This window comes from Stigmatopora nigra, chromosome 21 (assembly GCF_051989575.1).
Source record: "Stigmatopora nigra isolate UIUO_SnigA chromosome 21, RoL_Snig_1.1, whole genome shotgun sequence".
Classification (NCBI taxonomy): Eukaryota; Metazoa; Chordata; class Actinopteri; order Syngnathiformes; family Syngnathidae; genus Stigmatopora; species Stigmatopora nigra.
The window spans coordinates 966961-990802 of NC_135528.1; the positions used below are offsets into that span (position 1 = coordinate 966961).

The 23842-nt window shown below is 38.7% G+C and overlaps 2 protein-coding genes across 4 annotated transcripts in view; one reads left to right on the forward strand and one right to left on the reverse strand.

Annotated features, from left to right (window-relative positions):
- The window catches only part of gabbr1b (gamma-aminobutyric acid (GABA) B receptor, 1b), an 83599-nt gene extending 81412 nt beyond the window's left edge, over positions 1-2187 (forward strand). Inside the window, exons 17-18 of one of the 2 annotated variants that reach the window (XM_077744075.1) lie at positions 857-1000; positions 1643-2187. In XM_077744075.1, the coding sequence (XP_077600201.1) occupies positions 857-1000; positions 1643-1930 (432 nt within the window). In that variant the 3' untranslated portion in view covers positions 1931-2187. Of the gene's footprint in view, positions 1-856; positions 1001-1642 lie in introns of those variants that run through there. The other variant, XM_077744074.1, reaches the window with a different exon arrangement.
- A 9328-nt stretch (positions 2188-11515) lies between these two features.
- On the reverse strand, positions 11516-22092 carry tnfa (tumor necrosis factor a (TNF superfamily, member 2)). 2 transcript variants are annotated; one of them, XM_077744072.1, is made up of 5 exons: positions 21733-22092; positions 14015-14257; positions 13863-13890; positions 13717-13773; positions 11516-12061 (listed from the first exon to the last, which is right to left on the reverse strand). In XM_077744072.1, exons 2-5 carry the CDS (start codon positions 14183-14185, stop codon positions 11601-11603), a joined length of 717 nt encoding a protein of 238 aa, XP_077600198.1. In that variant the 5' UTR covers positions 14186-14257; positions 21733-22092; the 3' UTR covers positions 11516-11600. The 2 variants fall into 2 exon arrangements, with proteins under 2 accessions (XP_077600198.1, XP_077600199.1); XM_077744073.1 differs by lacking the exon at positions 21733-22092 and adding an exon at positions 15254-15336.
- Between the last annotated feature and the right edge of the window lie 1750 nt (positions 22093-23842).

The window sequence follows — 23842 nt, forward strand, 5'->3', positions numbered from 1 at the left end:
AATATATCAGGGCAGTGAGCTGTGAAAATCTTGCAGTAAACAGAAAACAAACAACAAATCTTGTGATACAAACAGTAGTCACATATCCGTGCTGCATTCAATGCCTAAAAACTTCTATTATTTTTTAGTTTTAATTCTAATTAATCATTTTATTATTAAGTAGTTTGGTGCTTTTGGTCACAGAAACTGCAACCTTTTGCTATTTTGTTTATGAGTTACCATATATTCCAGACTATTTGATTTAATATAAAATGTGGAGGATTCATTCATTCCTTCATTTTCTGAAACTCTTTATCCTCATTTGGATTGTGGAGGGTGCTGGAGACTATTCCAGCTGACTCCAGGCAAGCGGCGGGGGACAAACTGAGTCAGTGGCCATCCGATCACAGGCTACGAGGAGACAGACAACCATGCACACTCACACCCATACTTAGGGGCAATTTAGAGACTGCAATCCTCTTAGCATGCATGTTTTTTTGGGGAGTAAACCAGAGCACTAGTAGGAAACCCACCCAGGCCCGGAGAGAACATGCAAACTCCACACAACTGGACCAACCTGGGTTTGAACCCAGGGCACTAGAGCTTTGTGGCCAACGCGCTAACCACTCTGCCCCAATGTGAAGGATGATATGTAAAATGTTCTCCAATTCTAGATTGACCCATTTGTTGTTTTTTAATGGCAAAATCCACGGTCTAACAGGAGCATGGGATTCATATCTCTTAAAATGAGCGTACTCACTGCAAAAATGTCCGTTTGAAGGTCACAATAGCTGAATTAATCAAAAGTCATGTGTTGAACTTACCATTTGTAAAAATATATATATATTTTTTAAAAGAGCATATTCATGTTTTATAGATGCGACGTTTAATCACAAGAGGTGAGTGGCAATCAGATACTCAGGAGGCAATGAAGACTGGTTCTTCAATGAACAACAATGATGAGGAGAAATCCAGACAATTGGAAAGAGAAAACAAGGAGCTACAAAAAATCATACAAGAGGCAAGTCAAGTTTATGGTTTTATTCACTGAACTGATAAATTCATATCCATATTGTTGACTGAATAAATGCATCTTGAATCGATATTCTATTCAATGCGAAATTTATAACTAAAGTCTCCACACTTTCCCTCCTAAGTTTGAAAAGTCTAATGTAAGGATTTAAGATGACCAGGAGCCAGAGTGCCTATACTTTAAAGTGCTGGGTAACAGGAAATAAACTACCTTTTATTCTTTTGTTATCTGACCTCATATTTACTTATATACATCCTATGGTTGTCACTACGAATATCGCCATCGAAGCTAATGTATTTCTGGCACATGTTTTTATTTGATTTAACGCTGAAAATGTTCGTTCCCGGTTTTGACAGGCTTGCTTGTTTCGGAGTTGTCCGACCTTTACTAATGAAATTTGACACCCCCTGCTCTAGGTGTAGCGTTAATAGTCAATACACTTTTCATGCCGCAAAACAGGTACTGATTAAATGTGCAGTGATGAGTCCCAAAAAAATGTTCAAGGTTCGGCCAAAGGTAAAGAAATAATGAGCAGACTTACATGTTTTGACATTGGTTTCCAAGACTTCCAAGTATAAATTTTGATTTGTGAACGTGTACTTTATAAGTCTCTCTTCTCTGTGGCTTCAGAAAGAAGAACGTGTATCTGAGCTGAGAAACCAGCTTTATGAGCGACGAGCTCTACGATCAAGAAGTAGACCATCCACTGTCTCCAATCAAAACCACAACACACCTCCACTAACAGCTGCCCCAGCTGACCCCAGATCATTGGTGGCACCTCCAGGTTACCCTACATCCACTTCTGACCTGCATACGGTCCCTGCTTGCTTCGGGAATTCCTCTAGGCTCTACCAGCCTGACAACAAAATTAGTCGCAATAACTGTCACACCAACCGCCTGCAGATGCTCTACAAATAGCGTTTATGTGAATAAAGGGTTACCGTTTAACGTTGACCTTGTGTTCAGCTTATTCTTCTTACGGACTGTGCTGTTGCTGAGACTTTTGTTCTAGCAATACATTCATCTTTTGGCCTCGCTGTTACAAAGTCTAAAAAAAAATAAAATTCTGATGTCTGAGTAGCTGGGCAAAGAGTTGCCTGTCATTTTTCTTTGTTGCCAAGAACTGTGCTCATGTCAAAGCCAAACAGTCCAATGGTATAAAAAGGGAATTTTAATGAATGAAACCCTTATGTGCCAACATATGAACTAAACCTCAACAAGATGAAAGTTCATAACTAACTCCTTATTCTATCCATAATTTATTTTGGATTGGCCTCTAGGTATTGATCCAATATAAAGGTAATAATTTAGCAGTTTTAATGGAGCCTAAATCATTCTCATGTTCTTACACCCCAGAGGGAAAGTGGGAAGTAGTTCACTGACACGTAACAACAAAGCTCTAAAACTAGCTTCATTTATAAAGGATGTTTAGATAGGTACTCTGTCATTCTGGATCCATGGGATATTTTGTCTGATGCATATTTAGTTTAGTCACTTCAAGTTGAGCGACATAGGTTTTTTTCAAGTTTGAAACGATTTCACCTTTTTTTCTGAACTTGGATTGGGTAGACATGGAACCATTTGAGAATACGATTGAAATTTCAACATTGTATTAAATTTTATTTTACAAGTAAATAATGGTCATAAAAACCACCTGATGATGTCGAGTAGGAGTATGGAACATATGGCGTGCGAGCCAGATATGTCTGTTGATAGGTGCTATATTGCTCTCTGCTGATATATGAGCTAAAATGTTGAAACCGCTGGCGAGTCCGGAACGCACATCAAAGTGCCGTCGACACTCACTTTAGTGCTGCTACATTGACCAATCGGAGCGACTCGTTGGAACGTCTCTTTGTTCGCAACACTACTTCCACCACCACTACACACAATGGCAGCTTTGCATTGGCACATCAGTAAGCAGACACTAACTCTAGCGCTACTGCATCGACCAACGGGAGCACCTCTTTAGCATAACTCCGTGTTTGCATCATTACCTTTAATGTACTCCATTGACCAATGGGAGCGTCACATTGGCACATCAAAACTTAAATGTCACCGGCACTAACTCTAGCGCTGCTTTAGATTTTTCATTTCATAAGAGTGCCTTATGCGTGCTGCATTTCCTCATTGATTAGCAACAGTGTAACAATGTTATTAAGAGAATTTAAATTCCTATTGTACTTTAGTGTTGAAATGACAAAAAAATGGGTGCATTTATCCTTTCTTTTAAATTCTTCATGGTTCTCTTAGATTCCTAAACCCCGATGTAGAGGTTCACTCGCCTGACTTTGGTGCGGCAGGCGCGGGGTCGATTCCTGCTAGTGTCAGTATGAGTGTGAGTGCAGATGATCATCTGTTCTTCTGTGTGCCCTAGGCCTGGCTGGCGACCTGTCAAGGGTGTAATCTACCTTTCGCTAGAAGACAGCTGGGATAGACACTGGCAACGCCCGCAACCCTTTCGAGGATGCGTGGTATGGGTTAGGGTTTGTGATTAGTGAGAGATTAGTGTGTCGTGCTCACAGTTCTGGGGTCGGTTGTTCAATCCCAGTTTGGTCCTCACTGTGTGGACTTTGCTTGCATGGGTTTTCTCAGGGTACTCTAGTTTCCTCCCACATTCAAAAAACATGCATGTAGGCTGGTTAACCACTCTTAATTGCTCCTAGATAGTTAGTGTGAGCATGAATGGTTTTCCTTCTTCCCTACCATTGGCTGGCGAAAAAACATTTAATGGAAAACACACAAAAATAGATTAAAAAAAATGTTATTATATTCACGAGAGGCTATGATTATTCCTCCACCAACCATTTTTGGCTGACTGGCATCCAATCAATCAATTGCCCAAAGTCAGCTGGGATAGGCTCCTGCCCCTTAAGCATTTTCTTGAGTAGTTTATGTTGCTATTTCAACAACCTACTATTTAACTGAAGACGGAATTATCCTTAGGTGTGAATTAAAAAGTATTTGTCTGTTTTTTTTGTAACATCCAATGCGATTTATTGCTGAGAATTGTTAGGTACCAGCCAAAGTTGTGTTCCACACTCCCTGTCTTACAAGAAATTGATAGATATAATTTATACAAGAAATGGATAGATACATTTACCTCATACCTTAATGTCATTTAATTTACAAAAGAAAGTTACATTACAGTAATGAACATTTAATTTCTTTATTGCTTAGAAAGAACCAAGCTTCTAATAAAAAAAACAATATAACAAGGAGTCTACACATCATTTAAAACTCACAAGAGATAAAAAATGTAGGCTGATTCCGAATAAAGTGAATTCGCGAGATGTTCCGATTGTTCGGCCACCAATTATTATTTGCTGACTGCTGTCCAATCAGAAATCCATATATTTTATTCCCAATCAAAATACATAAATAAATTAGATAAATAAATCTTGAATAAGATTAAAAGTCAGGAAATACTATGCCTGGCAAAGCACTAAACGTGCTTTTTATTACTCATACAAGGTCAGGACTGTATACCAAATGAACTTGGGTCTAATCACACCATTAGAAAATACTACAACTCTGCTCAAATGTTATTTAGCAGCAATTTATCTCTGGACAGGAGAGGTTTGTGAGGTTTTTATCCATTACTCAAGGGTTTTCTGATGCCCAGTTAGGATCTATTTTTATTTAAAATCTTAATATTTGTCCAGAGAGTGCAATGAAAAAAGTGTCCACTGAATTTTCTCAAATTACAACTTGTTCAATTTCCACTTGTCAATCAAATACGTGCCTATGACAAACAAACGCCTGCAGTGTGTGACGCTGGCTGAACTACATGTATGTCTGTGTTTAATAAAGGGTTTAGTTTCCCTGAAATGTCTCTTCTGTGCAATCATGTACAACAGACAATATGAGGCAGTAGCAGTCTGCTGCATTGAATTAGTGTCCATATTTAAGTGAGTTTCAGTTTAAAAGGAACATCCAATGTCCTCAGCTGGTCTAATCAATCCGACCATCTCACTGCTCATTTTGGATTCTCCAGACAGAATAGTCTTTTTAATTGTCTAATGCGTTGCACAATTTCAAAGGAATCTGATTACATTCACTGAAAGGCGGGGGGTGTTGTTTCCTCGGTTGTGACATCTGTCAAACCGCCAATTGGCCTGCATTGATCCCCTTGGCATGGGGAAAGGCATGGTGGATCAGGGTTGTGGCACGGCGGGATTCAGGACTGATTGTTTTATCAGGAGTCGTAAATATTTCACCGCTCTTGCTAAATGTGATAATCTCAACTCACTCGGTTGTGACAATCTCAGCCTGCCCTCACCTTAACCTCGTTTTGTCTTTTCTTCCTGTACACACAATCAACAGATGTTAATTGGTAAAAACAAACCAGAAGAAGGGGTCATCACTTATTAGTGTTAATGTGACAGGCAAGTGTGTAAGTTATTAATGATAGAGGGTGATATGCTAAAAGTGTTTAAGTTATAAATGATTGCATGTGTGATGTAAAACAAGTTTTGGGATTGGATGTTTATCAGTCTTCGATTATTGATGCCTCCAGCTAAATAGCAAGAGTATGTATCGGTGTTTGATTATTTAGGTCTGGGTAAATATAGTTTGAAGCGCGGGGGATCATCAGTCTTTGCAGTAAAAGTTGGCTTGAAGATAACAACAACTGACCTGTATGATTATTTCTCCTTGCGTTTAAAGCAAATAATTGCAAATGCGGGGTGCAACATTAATTTTTAAGTTCCGGGGGATTTCTTATTTGAGAGACACACAGATGCGGAAACATAGACTGAAGGTATAGTGGAATATTTAGGTGCCTGTTAATCTAGATAACACCTACTGTGGCACATAGCAACATGTGTTCATGAGCCAGGGTTGGGCTGGCCTTAAATATATCAGGCATTGTTGAAACAATGACAAAGGAGGGCAGGGGTCCTTAACGTTCTCACTGTACTGCGCGATTGCGAAGGACAGCGGATGTCCTTCACTCTTCCATATTCAAATGTTAGGATGACCTTGTTATCGTTTTTCCATTGCTTTTTCCCTGCATTCTGATGTTTCCCTACTGTTGTTTGCAGCTGCGTGTCGTTTAGAATTAGTACCTGTTTTGTCTATTTAAACCCCACTGATTATTATGTCATTTGTTAGACCGTCTGCTTTACTTCCCTTGCCATGTGTCTCCATTACCTCTTTCCCCGATTCACCTTGTTTTCCTAGTCAGGTTTGGTTTTATGATTTGATTTCTAAGTCTGTTATTTTCTAAGATCCTGCCTAAGTTATTAAAGTTTTGGTATAAGCACTATTTCCCTCATCCTTGCCTGATTGGGTCATCTTCATCTTAACCTCACGTCGACATTTCCCTAGAGATGTAACTGAACGATCCGTCCAGCATGGACCCAGTGGGAAGCCACCGACGCTCGCGCCGATGCTTTCGCCGATGCTCTCGCCGACGCCAGCCATCCAGTTCCCATTCCCCCGATTATTGGCCCCCCACTCCCTCTCTCCTGGCTACTCTCCCAACTAGGAGGTAGTCCTGAGCTTCCATCGGCCCCTGTTTCTCGCCTTGGCTCCCTGGATTCGGACTCAGGCTATTCATTTTCTCAACGGAGAGAGAGTCCTCAGCCTCCATCGTCCCCTGTTGATCGCCCTAGTTATCTCTATTTGGATGCAGACTGACTGCGAGGGCGGTCCAAAGTTAATTGATTTGTGGGCTGGAGATTCAGACTTGGACTGTGATTTCCTCAGCCGATTCGGACTTCGATACACCCCCGGGAGGATCTTGACCCCAATTTTTCTCCGATTACTACGACCTGCATTCCCCGTGTCGGCTGGCCATCTACAATGGGCCATCACGTGGCGGTCGGTAGGGAGGCTCAGGTAGAAGTTTCGAACACTGCCCGTCATGTCTTTGTGGGCAGGCGCAGCAGCGAGGTTTTTCCCCGTGTCCGCTGGCTCTGTACAATGGGCCACCGCGTGGCTGGGGCGTGCTATGCTGTCTTCCGAGAGGAGGCAGCGAGCGCCGGGCCGTAGGGAGAAGCAGAAACAGACGCCGAAGCCTCGTGCGAGCCGCTGCGCTGCTGGAGTCGGCCATTGATTTTGATGGCTAATCTCACGAGCCCGTCGATGGACTCGGGCTCGTCACGGCCCGCCAAGTACCTATCCGCCCATAAGTGGCAGCGACTCTGGACTCTGGACGAGGAGGTCGGCGTGGCGACCCTCTGGGCCCCCTGGACGAGGTTATTAAAGTTATACTTATTAAAGTTTTGGTATGAGCACTCTTTCCGACGTCCTCACCTGCTTCCCCACTATTCCTTGTAACCTTGCCTTGACGTCTTCCTAAAGACGTAACATCAAGGTTTAAAAGACGCCGTGTTATTCAATAAAGTAGGTCTTGCTTCCTGTCTGCAACCAGAGCTGAAGCTTTGTTGAAGCTCAGTGTGGGTTTTAAGGTACTCCGGTTTCCACCCATATTCCAAAAACATGCAGAGTATGCTGATTGGACACTCTAAACTGCCCCGAGGTATGAGTGTGAGTGTAAATAGTTGTCCATCTTCCCGTGCCCTATGATCGGCTGACCACTGATTCAGGGTGTCCACTGCCTCTGGCCTGAAGTCAACTGGGGTGAGCTCCAGCACCCTTGTGAGGATGAAGCAGTTCAGAAAATGAATAAATGAAAAAGTTAAAATGTCTTTTATTACTTTCCTTCTTAGAGAAGTAAATGTCTGTCTGCTTTTGATCCTTTTTGTTTTACTAGATGATATTTTGAGAGTATGGTCTCGTTTTTTTTCATTAACTTCTTCATTTAACCATGGGAGGTGATTCTTATTTGCTGCTTTTGTTTTAATTTTAATTTTGAACATAAACACTGTGTCCTGGATAATGGTTGTGAAATTATTGCAGCTGTCATTAGTATGGTTGCTATATCAGTTTATGTCATCGATACACGTTGTTCATAACGCATGTATCAAAGATGATATGTTTTGGCCAGAGAGGATTGACTATATAATTTAACTAATTTATCATTATGTCACACACATGCGCATGTGCGCATGTATACGTAGTATGTATAAAAATGCAAATCAAGTCATCAGATTCATGACTCAAGTCCATATACGTCTTGAAAAGTACCATAGACCAATGTGGATGTATCCAAATTTAAATAAAAAAAATATTAAAAAAAGAATAATGTGCAACAATCAGTCAACATTGAAGTCACGCCAGGGCTTGATATTTCTCCAATAGATTGATCCACAACTTATGATACACTAGTATTCATACACAGGAACAAGCATAATGCTTAGAGGTGGGGAAATTCAGCACCTTCGACCAATGGTATGTCGTGTTCTTCTTTGTAAGCTGCAGGTGTCCGCAGGGGAAATCCAATCTTACAGCAGGACTCCCTTTTAAATATTTCCATTCATGATGAGCCACTCCACGCTGTGTCAACAGTGGAGTGGTTGGAGAAACACAAAGGTGGTTACACAAAGGTTATATATTAATCATAACAATTTCCACTGCACATTGAAATTACTTTTTTTGTCATGTATGAGCTGTTTATTGTGTATGATATCAGTTTTTATTCATATTGAAAGATTTGGTGTTGCCTGTGCACTGTATACGTTGGTAAATACCAGTAATAAGCTGGCTGTCAAAATCTACTTTAATGAAGCAGCTATTTTTATATTATTGTGTGGGAATAAAATCAAAGCTGCCTTTGTTTTACAATTCCACCCACTTTTTCCACATGAGTAAGCTTCACTGTTTACCCATTGTATGCCTGAGTTTTATTTTGTTATTGCGTAATGTCGTCTGGTAGCCAAGAAGACATGTTTGGAAGAGTTTTAAAAACATTTAATAGTGTCAGTGAATGTGGCATAAGGTCAAGTTCTCACATGTTGGAATTAGACCTAACACTAGGGCAGGGTTATTTTAAACCCCCACTATCATTTAAGTGGGTACCTAACAAAAATATATATATTGGATTTATCGAAACCACAATCCACAGTCCTTTGATATGTACCAGATATATGAACACAAATACGTCTAAAATATCTCATTTTAACACATCCTTGATGAGGCCATGGAACACCACTGGTGCATTGCAGACGCCAAAAGGCATCACCAGGTACTCAAAATGGCTCAGGGGGGTGGTAAAAGCCGCCTTCCATTCATCGCCTTCCCGAATGCAAACAAGATGATAGGTGATACGGGAGGTTCAACTTGGTAAGAATGCAGGCCGGTAGTCAACGCAGGGGGGTAGCAAGCTGTCCTTCAGACTGACAAAGAAGATTCTTGCCCCAACTGGGAGGAGGCCTGCCGCTAGGGCGTCCGAGATGTAACCCTCATCTTGCTTTAGCTGGGTCCGTGTGGGCACACAGGCTGACTGGAGACACCTGGTGTGGCAGGCTGGACTCCAGGCAGTCACCTTGGAACCTGACCAGTCATTGTGTTCTCTTGGCCAAGGGAGACCCAGAACTATGGGATTTTCTGGCCAGTCCAAAATATAAAACACGCTTCCTCCAGGTGGTTGCCGGAGGGGAATTGCCTCCGTCCACAGCTCCACTCCACTACTGTCAGAGGGCCACCCGTTCAGTGCGGTTGTCCCCAAAGTCATATCCAATGGGAAAGCCCATTGGGTATGACCCAACGGTCAATAAATAATATTTAAAAAAAAAAATATATATATATATATATATAGATACACACACACACACACACACACACACACATATATATATATATATATATATATATATATATATATATATATATATATATATATATATATATATATATATATATATATATATATATATATATATATATATATATATATATATATATATATATATATATATATATATATATATATATATATATATATATATATATATATATATATATATATATATATATATATATATATATATATATATATATATATATATATATATATATATATATATATATATATATATATATATATATATATATATATATATATATATATATATATATATATATATATATAGGCATTGCGTTATTTACATAAAAAATAGGAGGGACGGTGAAAGATAATAGTGTTTGCCGATATAGATACAGCATACATAAATAAAGAATTTATTAAATAATGATTCAAATACAAAAAATGTCACAACAGCTTACAAAAATGTAACTACAGTAAATGTAGAGTGGTACAGTCTACAGTGTTGATATTATGACACCACATATAGTAACTGTAAATAAATAATTAAATAGGTTCAATAAATACATGCACTACAGTACATTTTCATGAATCATTGAAGAATAGGCATTGCGTTATCCTTGTATTATTGGTACTAAAATGTATACATTTGACAATTTCTGTTGTGCATTGTAATACAACAAAAGGTACTGACACTGGAAAGTAGATGGTGCATAACATGTTGTCTATTGTCTCATATTCATCTTTTTGATTCATATTCAAATGTTTTCGGTTCACATAAAAAATAGGAGAGACTGCCGATAAAAATACAGCATACATAAATAAATAATTTATTAAATAATGATTCAAATATAAAAAATGTCACAACAGCTTACAAAAATGTAACTACAGTAAATATACAGTGGTACTGTCTACAGTGTTGATATTATGACACCACATATAGTAACTGTAAATAAATAATTAAATAGGTTCAATAAATACATGCACTACAGTACATTTTCATGAATCATTGAAGAATAGGCATTGCGTTATCCTTGTATTATTGGTACTAAAATGTATACATTTGACAATTTCTGTTGTGCATTGTAATACAACAAAAGGTACTGACACTGGAAAGTAGATGGTGCATAACATGTTGTCTATTGTCTCATATTCATCTTTTTGATTCATATTCAAATGTTTTCGGTTCACATAAAAAATAGGAGAGACTGCCGATAAAAATACAGCATACATAAATAAATAATTTATTAAATAATGATTCAAATATAAAAAATGTCACAACAGCTTACAAAAATGTAACTACAGTAAATATACAGTGGTACTGTCTACAGTGTTGATATTATGACACCACATATAGTAACTGTAAATAAATAATTAAATAGGTTCAATAAATACATGCACTACAGTACATTTTCATGAATCATCGAAGGATTGGCATGGTGTTATCCTTGTATGTATTAGCAATACTAAATTGTATACATTTGAACATTTCAATTGTGCATTGTAGTACAACAAAAGGTACTGACACTGGATAGTACATAGTACATAGTACAAATATTAAAACCTCTTTATCGCTCAGAGATAGTAGATTACAGTGGTACCTCGATTCTTGACCAGAAGTCTGTTCGCAGAGTAATTTGTTCAAAATCTTAATCTATTAGAAATAAAAGAAGAAATAATGTGTTCCAAAGCCTAAAAAAATAGGCTATTTAAAGAAAATTTTCAACAGTTTAGTATGAGCAGCCTTACTATTTCCATTTTGTTTAGTCAGCTATTTTTATCACAGCATGTTTAAATAACATTCTTTTTTTTTGGTGGGGGGGGGGGGGGGGGCGAATGGTGCTAACCTTACAGGAAGGTGTCAAAATCCATCCATTTCTTCATGTTCTTTTGTATTTGGCTCTGCCTTTCATGTTTTCACAAGGCAAACACGCCAAAGAAAGTCTTCCCTGCCTCTTCCTCCAGGTTTGGCAACATTTTCTCCGTTACAGTCTTTAACTTGTCTCCTTTGTTCAGGTTAAATACAGCCCCCATGTAGACAGCAGAGTACCATTTGCCCTCCTCTTCAGCATTACCACTTGCTGTTTTTCGACAGGCAGTACGGACCGAGTGTAGGATGGTCCGGTATTTGTCATTCCCAAATGAGCTCGACCATCGTCTAACTCTATGAGTAAGGTGGATCATTGACGTTGCGGATGCGTCGTCGTTTTCGTCCATGCGACAACTGACCCGAAAAGATACTTGACTGTAAACAAAGTAGAGGCCACCTTGAGGGATAACAATCTCATTGTTCTTGAGTTCCAGGCCACCTTGAGAATGGGATGGGTCGACTTGATTTATCCATTCCACAGAGTCGACAATGTCTGAATTGTACTGCCCTGTAGAGAGGAGATAGACTTGAGTGAAAAATGTTTGACAAGCGTAGTAGTATTGAAGAAATTTTCCTATTTTGGGATCCCATACTGTAATATAATTTACTGTGCAAGTATTCATATGTCCGATCAGCAGGAGGAAACCAGAGTACCCGGAGAAAATCCATGTAGCCCCGGGAAGAACACCAGAACTCCGCACAGGTGGACCAACCTGGATTCGAACCCAGGACCCCAGAACTGTGAAGCCGACGCGCTAAGCACTCAATTGCCGGGCCGCCCATTAATGAGAATATACATGTAAAAATGTAAAATTATAGCCAAAGACTAATTTCCATCTTTAGTCCCTTGTGCAGGTTGGGTTTAAAAATACAAGATGAAATTAATAACAAAAGACTAGAATGCAGCGTAGAAACGATGCGACAAACACAACTACGCAAATATGAAAGGTCTATGCCACAGGTGTAAAACTGATTCCAGAAAGGGTCAAGTTTCCTCCCCTAGTGAAATAGGAGAAACAGTTAGGCCAATGAGGAGGTCTTCTGGAAGAAGCAGCACTTGACTGCAATCAACTGATTAAAGTTGTAAGAGTACAGGTTGGTGAAAAGGTGTCATTTTGGTGGGTCGGAACGAAAACCTGAACCCACTCGGCCCTTTCTGGAATGAGTTTAACACCTACGGTCCAGGCCAGACAGGGGCAAACTACGACCCGCGGGCCACGTTAGGCTTTTTAATCCGGCCCGCCGACGTTGTCCAAATTATAGTAAAAATCAATGACCTCATTCATTTCCATGCAATACCCTAGTCCCTGATAGATAGCACACCAATCTAGTAAAAGTATGTAAAAGTGTGTGGGAGCTCAAACAGGAGATTAGTTCGTTATTGGACACATTTCTAATCATTTAACTTATACTGAGGACATCCTGACACACATGAACGAGCTGAATGTGAGCTACAAGAGAAAAAAATAGTTTGTGCATGAGCAAGCAAACCTTCCGCCTTCAAAACCAAACTGGTTTTATTTTTCAAGCAAATATCAGACAAGCCATTTGCTCATTTTCTCACACTGGTTGCATCAAAAGAGGCCCCCGCATGTGAAAAAAATTACAGGAAATCATTGGATGACCTGCATGAGCAATTCTGCCGTCGGTTTTGTGATTTTGGAAAAATTGACAGCTGCTGTCATGTCCATTCTCACAAGACCCGGAAACGGTTCCACAGGAGTTGCAGTTGGAACATATTGATCTCCAATGTGACAAGTTCAACTCTTTGAAAAAGGTTTTATACTTCATAAAGTGCAGCCAAATTTCCAAACATCTAGAAGATGGCACAGAGGATTCTGGTGTTATTTGGCTCTACATGTGGGTGAACAGATCTTTAGTCTGATGAAAACCAAGAAAGCACTCCATAAATCCCAGATGAGTGATGATTATGTTAATACTTAAGTCTTTTTTTCTGTTTATGTTTCATGTGTACTGTTAACGGATGCAGTTTTTTATATGTATCGTATCTTGTGCTGACCCGGCCCGCCTGTCAAATTTTTAAAGTCAATGTGGCCCCCGGGGCGAAAGGTTTGCCCAACCCTGGTCTAGGCAGTGTTAATCGTAGTTACTAATAATTTTAATCACCTTATCATTGTTTAATCTAAAATAAAATGGTCTTACCTGTTAAATGAATGGCAGCTCGGACATTGGATATTTGCCGCAAAGTGTGGTGAATATCTGAAAGTTAGAAAGATGGAGATTTTATTCATTTCACTAATTTAATATGTTCAATATTTATAATGAGGGACAAATATATTATTATTTACCGAAATCGTCCTCATTTCGTCCTGGATTCTGCATAAAGAAAATTAAATGAGAGAAATTCAACCAAATGAATTCAGATAAATCAGGTCTTTGTGCTTCTGAGAGAACTCCATAAATCCCATAATTTAATGATAATTCTGTATTATTTTCTTACCTTGATGTTACTCTTGAAGATAAAGACAGCAGCAGCAGTAATGGCAAGAAATATCGTTAGACCCAACAGAGCAATGGTAATCTTTGAGCCATTTTCAGCACCAGGTTTTGCCAGCTTCCTTGATTCTACATCCATTGAAGCAATTACAGTCACTTTACAGTCCGGTTCCATTGTTCACTTCAAGTTGAGTAAGTCTTTTTCTGAGGGTGTATCTTCCTTCTGAGGTTCACGTATTTTGAATGCCTGATTTGAACAGAGAAGCTCTTTATAAAACTGTCAGGTCCTTCTGGGGAAGTCCAATGATTTCATTCATTGTTAGTGAGTGGTGATTGAGTAAGGAAGAGGGAACCAAAACTGATGTTGACACTCCTACGCACACACAGCTAAAACACTCCAGCAATAAAACACATGGCAATACACTATACCATATTGAGAAATAATGTAGATTGGCGAAAACAAGGTAGATTAAACACTTTTAATATAATTAAAACAATCAACCCACATGCTTACATTACCTGTGTATATATTGACATTGGCCATATTTATGTAGATCAAATGAATTGAAATTAGATAGGGAGGAAAAAAATATACGAACACATCATTGAGTTGAAAACCACATATCCATTTGTTGTTTTAGATTTGTATCCAAATGCTAAACATACGTAGTGTAGAGTCATTGTTGTGGTTTTCGTATACTGTGTTACTTCCCTATATCTGTAACATTAGACATCTAACATAGTAATGAGTGATTTTAAATCATCGAATTGCCTCATCCCATTTGCCAACATACTACATGTGAACTATGTAATGATGTAAAATGGGAAACTTTTATTTTTTTAAAGGACTTATTAGTATATTAGTGAATTTTTTTTAACCTATTGCTTCCTCAAACTTATTTGACCGTGGATACTACAAGGCATGGCCAAAAAAGTCACCACCAAAAAAAAAGGGCATACATTCTAATATTTTCTAAAACTGCTTTTATCTTATATTGCAGTACGTATTTGCTTGTTGGCAAGCTTCTAGCGATGTTACAACATTTATTTTCATACAATGTTGCATTATTTGTTCACCTAGATATTAGTAGCGTTGGACTGCTGTGAAAAAAAACTTTTCTGGCGCATCCCAAAGTTTCTCAATGTGATCAGAAATATTGACTCTGATGTCCAAAATGAAGTCACGGTCTTTCACAATGTCAGCCAATGAATCCTTGTATTAATGAACATGGTCAACCCGTACCGTATTTTCTCGAGGGTTTGATTCCAGGTTGGTCCTCACTGTCTGGAGTTTGCATGTTTTCTCCAGGTACTCCAGTTTCTTCCCATGTCCCTAAAACATGCAGGGTAGGCGGGTTGAACACTCTAAATTGCCCCTAGGTATGAGTGTGAGTGTCTGTCCATCTCCTTGTGCCCTCTGATTGGCTGGCCAACAATTCTGCCCCCTCCCCCTCCTGGTAACCATATTTACCTGGACGAGTAGGTTCCATCAGCTCTTGTGAGGAAAACCATGACTAAACACAACATAAAAACGAGTGTAATCAGAAATAACATTGCGAAACCTACATGCATACACAGGTTAATGTTAGTCATAAAACACAGACACAACAGCATTTCCTGCCATCATTTCCAGTTTATGAAAAATGAAATGAAAATCAGACATAGGCATTGTCGTCATCATTGACTTGACAAAAAGCCTAATAGTCATCATACCCGGCTGCGTATGACGAAATTGGATAGTGCTTCTCCACAAGTTCGTCTTCCCAGGCAGGACCCATTAATGACATATTCATACTTGTTAACACTCCGCCTCTTGAGCGCCAGGTGTAACCATAGTGTAACTCTGTGCTTGCAATGAGATGTTTCACTGAGCAGAACTGTATTGTTAAGAATTCAGCTTTTTAAAATAAATTCTAAGCATTTGGAAATTGTTTTGAGATTTTAACTAGTGGATTTTTTAAAGCAATTTTATAAGATCTGGAAAAGCATCATTAGTCGAACCCGTATATTTGCAGTTGAAATGCAATGGAGTCACCTACAGCATGCAATTACATACATAATTATACCCAATTTAATATTCTGTTGTGTTTCCCTACCCAGTTTGGTGCTATGAACAATTCTCTAAGACTTTGGGGATGAATATTTGCAGAGTGGGTCAGGAGGTTTTCTTTTTTATTTAATTGCTTTGATGCTCTTGAAAAATTCAAGAAATTCACTTATTGACATCCTGTTTACTCTGTATGTTTTGACTAGTTTTTGATGACAGGGTGAAAATGTCACTGTTTCTGTCAACAGTATAACTGTGCATGACTCAGTGTGTGTGGAAGACTAGCAGACAGGTGTGCATGCCATGATAAATGAGTAGCTTGATGCCCTAAGTTGATACATAAAGAGGATTTTTTTATAGTATATTTGATAATTAGAAGGCCATTAGAAAATAAACCGTCACACTTCCTTGTGGGTGTATTCATTACCACATTAGAATCCAGTACTTGGAAAGAGGAACACTTCAGTTCTTTGTTACATTTATAGAACACAATTTAAAGTGTTGATTCCCCTTTTCATTTAGTGACATGAAAATGAAATTTAACAACGGTCCAGGAAATTCTGAAAGAAAGATGGAAATTTCTACTTGGCTCAAGCCTTAAATCTATTTTGTTAAGATAATTACCATTTGATGGCAAAATGCTGTGAGGATTCTACCCAAAACACATTATTGCTCAGTTGTTGTATGCCTGTACTCAAGGATTGAGTAGAATTGTATTGCCTTTTGAAGTTCTTCCTGAATATCTGCAAAGAATCTCTACTAGAACAGTAAATGTTTAAGTTGAATAGTACTTAAGTAAAATAAGTACTTACAGTACTTCATAAATGCACTGTAGGGGAATTTTTATTAAAATCATTAATTTTTAACTCTTTATTCAGTCACTTTCACTTATACCACTAAATAGATCGTACGTATTACTGGTGGTATACAGTGTTCCCCCGCTACTTCGCGCTTGAGTTAACGCGGACGCAGAGCTTTGCGGACTTTTTTTGGAAAAAAAAATACAAATATTACATTTAAACAACATATTTTACAGTTTTGTTTTGTTATAATATGAATTTCACTCTCTCTACCCACATTCTATATGGCGTGCTGTATACAGGGGGGAAAAATAAAAAAATAAAAAATTAAATTAAAAAAAAATTGGAATTAAATTCAAATTAAGCATTTTGGAAGGGGAATCCGTACTTCGCGGAAATGCACTTATTACGGGTGGTCCCGGTCCCCATTAACCGCCATAAGCGAGGGAACACTGTATTCCTACCTCAGTTAAGAACCACTAAGCGAGGGGATCCATTCTTACTTGTAGACTTCCCGTCACATGTAATGACATGCATTCAGGTTTATAAAGCTCCTCCATGTCAATCTCTGGCATATTCTTTAACCGAGCCAAGAATTTAATGAGATTTTACATGCTTAAAAATGTTCTGAAGCATAACTTCACCACTGGAGCTATCACCAGAGCTGCAGAACTCCGTCGAACCCCATTTCAGGATTACCCCTGGACCATTTCCGGAGTTTTATGTTTTTATCGGGAGTGAATGCGATTCGCGCATAATCAATATAGAATGTAAAAGAAAGATAAAATAGGACAATTTAAATAGAACTGTTTTGATCATGTTTTTGCAAACCATTGAAAATGTACAACAAAATTAAAATAAGTACAACAAGTGAACAAAGTATACTTTGTTGATTTGCTATTGGCAAATTCAAATTACCATTTGGAACCCTCCCCGGAAAAGATAGGATTTGTTTCAAAACAAAAGACTGGTGGTTTGAAACAGCCTTAATAATAGTTACTTCCCTTATGATAAAAACATAAATGTTAAAGAGATTGAGGCTACATATACAATTGATTCGATTGCCACACTGAAATCGCACTAGACAAATCATTCATCATAACTTGTAACTCGGATGATTCACAATGCACTCATGTTACCGAATTCATCCAGTTTAAAGTGCAGTTGAATCAAAATGGTGGAAGCCATAGCGATGGTGTGAACTTCAAGGGATTTAAATTGGAAAGTCTCCAAAATGCAGAGTTCCCAACCTCCATTGACCCCATTTCCAGAATTTTTCCATAAAGAATGCAATTCACGCGAAATCAATACGAAATGTAAAAAAACAAACATCTAAATCCAACGGTTATCAGCATGTTTTTACATTAATTGAAATATTGTGTTTTCGCAAACTATTTAAAATAAGTATAACAAGTGAACAACGTATAATTTGTTGATCATTTAATGGCAAATTCAAATTTCCACAATAACATGCGTTTTTCAGGCGGTCCCTCGCCCACTCTTGAATCTTGTGCAATGTGCAAATGTCGGTACTTTTTCTGACGGCTTCAATGGGATATTTTGCCAAATACGGACTTACAAATTTCTGCGAGTGTCTGGGTTTTTTATCAGAAATAGTTGCTTCAAGAAAAATGTGTGACATTTTTTTGGGGAGTGGCGCAAGTGGTTAGCGCGTCGACCTCAGAGTTCTGGTTTCCTGGGTTCAAATCCATGTCATGTCCACCTGTGTGGAGTTTGCATATTCTCTCCAGGCCTACGTGGGTTTCCTCTGGGTATCCCGGTTTCCACCCACATTCCAAAAACATGGATGGTAGACTGATTTGAAACTCTAAATGGCCCCTAGGTATGGGCGTGAGTGTGGATGGTTGTCTGTCTGCTTGTGCCCTGAGATCTGCTGGCCACCGATTTAGGGTTCCCCCCTCGCTCTGGCCCGGAATCAGCTGGAATGGGCTCCAACACCCCTGTGACCCTAATGAGGATAAAGTTGTTCAGAAACTGAGATGAGATGAGATGAAAATTTTCTATAGTTAAGGGAGGTTGCCAGGAGTCCCGAAGTTTGCGTTACTTGTCTGGGTCAACTAGGGAACTTCCGCAGAAGTTGGCAGCTCTGGAAATGGTTGCTTAAAGAAACATTTGGTGACACTTTTTAGGATTTCTGGAGTTTAGGGAGGTTGTCAGGAGTCCCTGAGTTTGCGTTACATGGGGACATAGCCCAGTTACTCGTCTTTGTCCTAGGGGATAACGGACTTCCAAGATTACGGAGGAGCTGTCAGGAATGCGGTCCATGCACGGGACGTTTTGACATGGTGTGGTCCGGCCCTCCACAATATTCTGTGTTCATTATGTGTTCTGTGGAAAAAACAATTGCCCACCCCTGGATTTGAGGGTAAAAAAGCCTACCACAACACCAAACAGCACTGAGTTTTTGACAACACGATTCATTATTACTCTACACCTATTTCATTTTATTTATTCATCCATTCATCTTTGAGCCACTTCTTTGTGTAGAGGTTCACTTGCCTGACTTTGGTGAAGAAAGTGGGCCAAATTGTATCTCTGTGCCCTACGGCTGACTGGCGACCAGTCTAGGATGTAGTCTGCCTTTCGACCAAAGTCAGCTGGATTAGGCTCTAGCAAACCTTTCGAGGATGTGCGGTATGGAAGATGAATGATTTTCAATTATTTATCGAGGGAATCTCTACACACCAATGTGGTTTTTTTGTATCATTTTCTTGTTTTGTTGTCGTCATTATTGTTCTTTTTTTATTTCTCTCTGCATGTTGATTTTTTTAATGACATTTTCCATAGATATAGAGTTGAAGTTCATATTATATATTACTTGCTACGCATCTACACATCTTGTAAATTATGATATTAAAAAAACAAAACAAAAATAAAAATGATGAAGATTTTTAAAATTGTGTATGATAACGGCAACAAATGAGTGGAAAAGTTGTGCAATAGTGAGAAAAAAAAGACATGTTTGAAACATTTCACATGTGAATGGTACGAACAGGTGACTGTCCGGATTGTGGGAAAAAAACGAAGCATTTACGCAAGGCTCAACTATTCACAAGAGAGAGCGGGAAATTCCCCAATTTTTAAAATCTGTGTGAGAGGGGGATAAAAGCCCTACAGTTGAAAAGCAGTGTGCATTTGCAAGGATTTTAGGTATTTCATCATCTATAGCAAGACTCCAGACTTGAATTATTTCACATGATATACAGTAGCCTTTGAGCTGAAATTTTAGGAAAGCAAGTGGAAAGATTAGAGGTTTGTAATATAATTTGACTCACAGAGAAAATATCCCCTTTTTGACACGTGCACTCTATTACTTATACAAATACTTTAAAAACGTATTTGCGCATTAACAATCTCAAGTGGTCTTAAGTGTAGAGAAAAAAATCTTTAACAAAAAATATTAAATGTAACTTATTAGCAGGAGAAGATGTAAACAAAATTGTAGTCGCACATATTGCCTCTCTCACCAATTCCCACCCTTTCTGTCACTAGTATATCTACCAATAATAGACAGCTCAGTCAAACTTTAACTGTGTAGAATGAGAGGGCATTTTTTAACTATAGTACACTCGAAAAGGGGCTTTCAAACTCTGGCTGTTAGTCTGACTGATCTCTCAAAGGGCTTTCATTGGTGGTTTATAAATTACAATAAACTCTCCACACCCTTGATGTAACAAGCAGATCACTTTTCACGGCTCATATAGTCTCCAATCATCTTAAAGTAAAAATAAAAAGTCATGGCATTCTTGCAAGCTCTATGTATACTGTGATTCTTCTTCACATCGCAGCTTCACTACATTGCAATTTTTTTCTTAAAAAAGTTAATAAAATGTCTAAATCTACAGTGTTCCCTCGCTACTTCGCGCTTCAGCTACAGCGGACTCAGAGCTTCGCAGATTTTTTTCAGGAAAAAAAATCAAAAATTCAAAGATATTAAAGTAAAATTATAAATTACATCATTTTATAAGAGGTGTAAACAAAATATTCAATAAGAATTAGTAATTGCATCAAAAAAAAGGCCAAAGAAATGGTCAATAACATGGTGAGAGTTCAGGAATCGCATTGATGACGTCATGGCTGTTTACAGGCGCATCTTCACTGCCCAAAAAAAACAATGTTCACAACTCCCAATAACAATGTTTCTGACGTGCAAAAAAACTGCAGAAGATCCTCTATCCGGACTACTATGATGTTTTTGCTTGGTGGTGCTTTTGTGCACGTGTTACACGTTTCTTTAAGCATTTTTGAAGGGGCACCCCTACTTGGCGTAAATGCACTTATTGCGGGTGGTCCCGGTCCCCATTAACCGCAATAACCGAGGGAACACTGTACACTGAAACTCACATCCGGAAGACAGATGAAAAAATGGCAGTGAAACATGGCAGATGTCAGGGTACCGCTTCTTCTTCAGCTCTGAAATGGTTGGCCATAAGCGCTTGAAGAAGCGAATACCACAGAGGAAGAATGGGCGCAAAAAAATATATATATATATGTGCGAAACACGACACCAAGCCTCTTCTTGTTTCCAGCGGGTTGGGTTTCCCATTTCGTACATTATACAGTGTTCCCTCGCTTATCGCGGTTACCGGGACCACCCGCGATAAGTGCATTTCCGCGAAGTAGGGATTCCCCTTCAAAAATGCTTAATTTGAATTTAATTCCTTTTTTTTTACCCCCCTGTATACAGTACAACATATAGAATACGGGTAGAGAGAGTGAAATTCATGTTATAACAAAAAAACTGTAAAATATGTTGTTTCAATGTAATATTTGTATTTTTTTCCCAAAAAAATCTGCTTAGCTCTGAGTCCGCGATAGCTGAACCGCGAAGTAGTGGGGGAACACTGTACGTACCTCGTGGAGAAAGAATAACTGTGAGTCAATTCCAGCTTTGTTTGGATTTGGATTGTCACCGCTGAAAATGTTTGCTAAGCGTCCAGCGTCATCTAGGCCCTAGCGAGCCGAGAGCGGCCTCCCCATTGCAGAGCGACGAAATGGCATAAAAGTGGAGCTAAGGTGATCCAGCAGTGTTGGCCAGGGATGTGGCGGCGATCGAGATGTGCGCTGCGACCCGGCCCCTGCAAGAACAGGCAGAAACAAGTATTTTGGAAGAGAATGCCTTGCCCGATATTCTTATTAAAAAATGAACTGAATGTTTTAGGGATCACATGGATCACCTGATGCTCTTCCATGTGTGGGGATGATGGCTGGGTTCATGGTAAAGCCGGCCTTAATCAAGAAGTTTGAACGTCCTCTTCCTTTAAAAGAAAGGAACAAAGCCTGTTTTGTGAGTTTCTAGTTGCTCCCCAGAACACTTTTTCTTCTGTTGTAAAAGATCCACCCATCCATAAATCAAGCTTTATCTATTCTCTAATCCTTATAAAGCATGATGAATGGATGTGTGCGTGTGCACCTGGAAACTCGCTGCAGAAATTCTCCCCAAAATGACATTTGTAAAAATAATGTGGAAAGGCGTCTTGGGTCAGCGAGTCTAGCACCATCGTGTCTCGCCGTGTCTCTCCGTCATGACAGGGCAAAAAGTGTTTCGGGGAACGGGAAAAGCGTGATGTATGCATGGGTGGATGTTTTGTGTAAGCATTCTCATGCTACTTTTGTCCAAACACTGCATCGTGGAGAGTTGACATTATGGTGGCCAGAAATGGCTGTGGGATCTAAAGTGCATTGTACAAAGTTGTATACAGTGTTCCCCTGCTACTTCGCGGTTCAGCTACCGCGGACTCAGAGCTTCGCAGATTTTTAAAAAAAAAAAATACAAATATTACATTGAAACAACATATTTACAGTTTATTTTGTTATAACATGAATTTCACTCTCTCTACCCGTATTCTATATGGTGTACTGTATACAGGGGGTATTTTTTTTAAAAGTAAAAAGTAAATAAATAAATAAATAAATAAAAAATTGAATTAAATTCAAAATAAGCATTTTTGAAGGAGAATCCCTACTTCGCGGAAATTCACTTATCGCGGGTGTCCCGGTCCCCATTAACCGCGATAACCGAGGGAACACTGTACTTGTTGTCGGAACACAGCACTGCTGATCTCACTTGGACAACTCATTTATTTATTTCTTATTTATTGATTACTTATTTCTCTGTTTGTTGTTGTTATTTGTGCACTATGCGGTGAAAGATTTAAATCTCATTAAACTTGTATAATAACAATAAAAGCATTCAATTCAATTCAATTGAATCCATGCCTTGTCATTTCCCGAGGCACACCTGACCACCTATCATGGCACACCTGTGTGCCGCGGCACAGTGGTTGGGAAACACTGATGAGACAATGGGGAACAGGTGGATGACGTGAAAGGAAGGGGTTTAGGGAGCACACACCTACAGGTGAAGGCAGACAGAGGAAAAAACAAGATCATGATGGAAAAAGTCCAAAATACATTCCAAATTATCACAATCCTAACAAGTCTCACCTAAAGATTTGTTGTTAAACCCTGACATTTAGCTAATACGGGCCATTTTTAGTTCCTTTCTTTTGAATTTGACATAAAATGCATCAACTGCAGCTTCAGCCAAATTTTAAATACATGTTAAGATATAATAATAATAATAAAAAATAAATAAAATCAGATATAGGCATTGTCGTCATCATTGACTTGACAAAAAGCCTGATTGTCATCATACCCAGCTGCGTATGACGAAATTGGATAACTATAATGATAAGAAAAGACACTTTTAGACAAACAGAAGTTCTAAACCAGGCCTCGTTCTAACACGGAAATGAAAATGTAAACTGATCCAAGCAAGTTTGGATTCGTAAATTGAACAAGACGTGAATTTTGCGATGATGTTGTAGATTTGGAAAAAAGGAAACACCATCGTTATGCAATAATGGTAACAAAAATTATGCTGACGCACTACATGATTTATTTTGTTTTTGTCATATGTCCATGAGACTATTGAAACATGATGCATCATGTAGAGAAATTA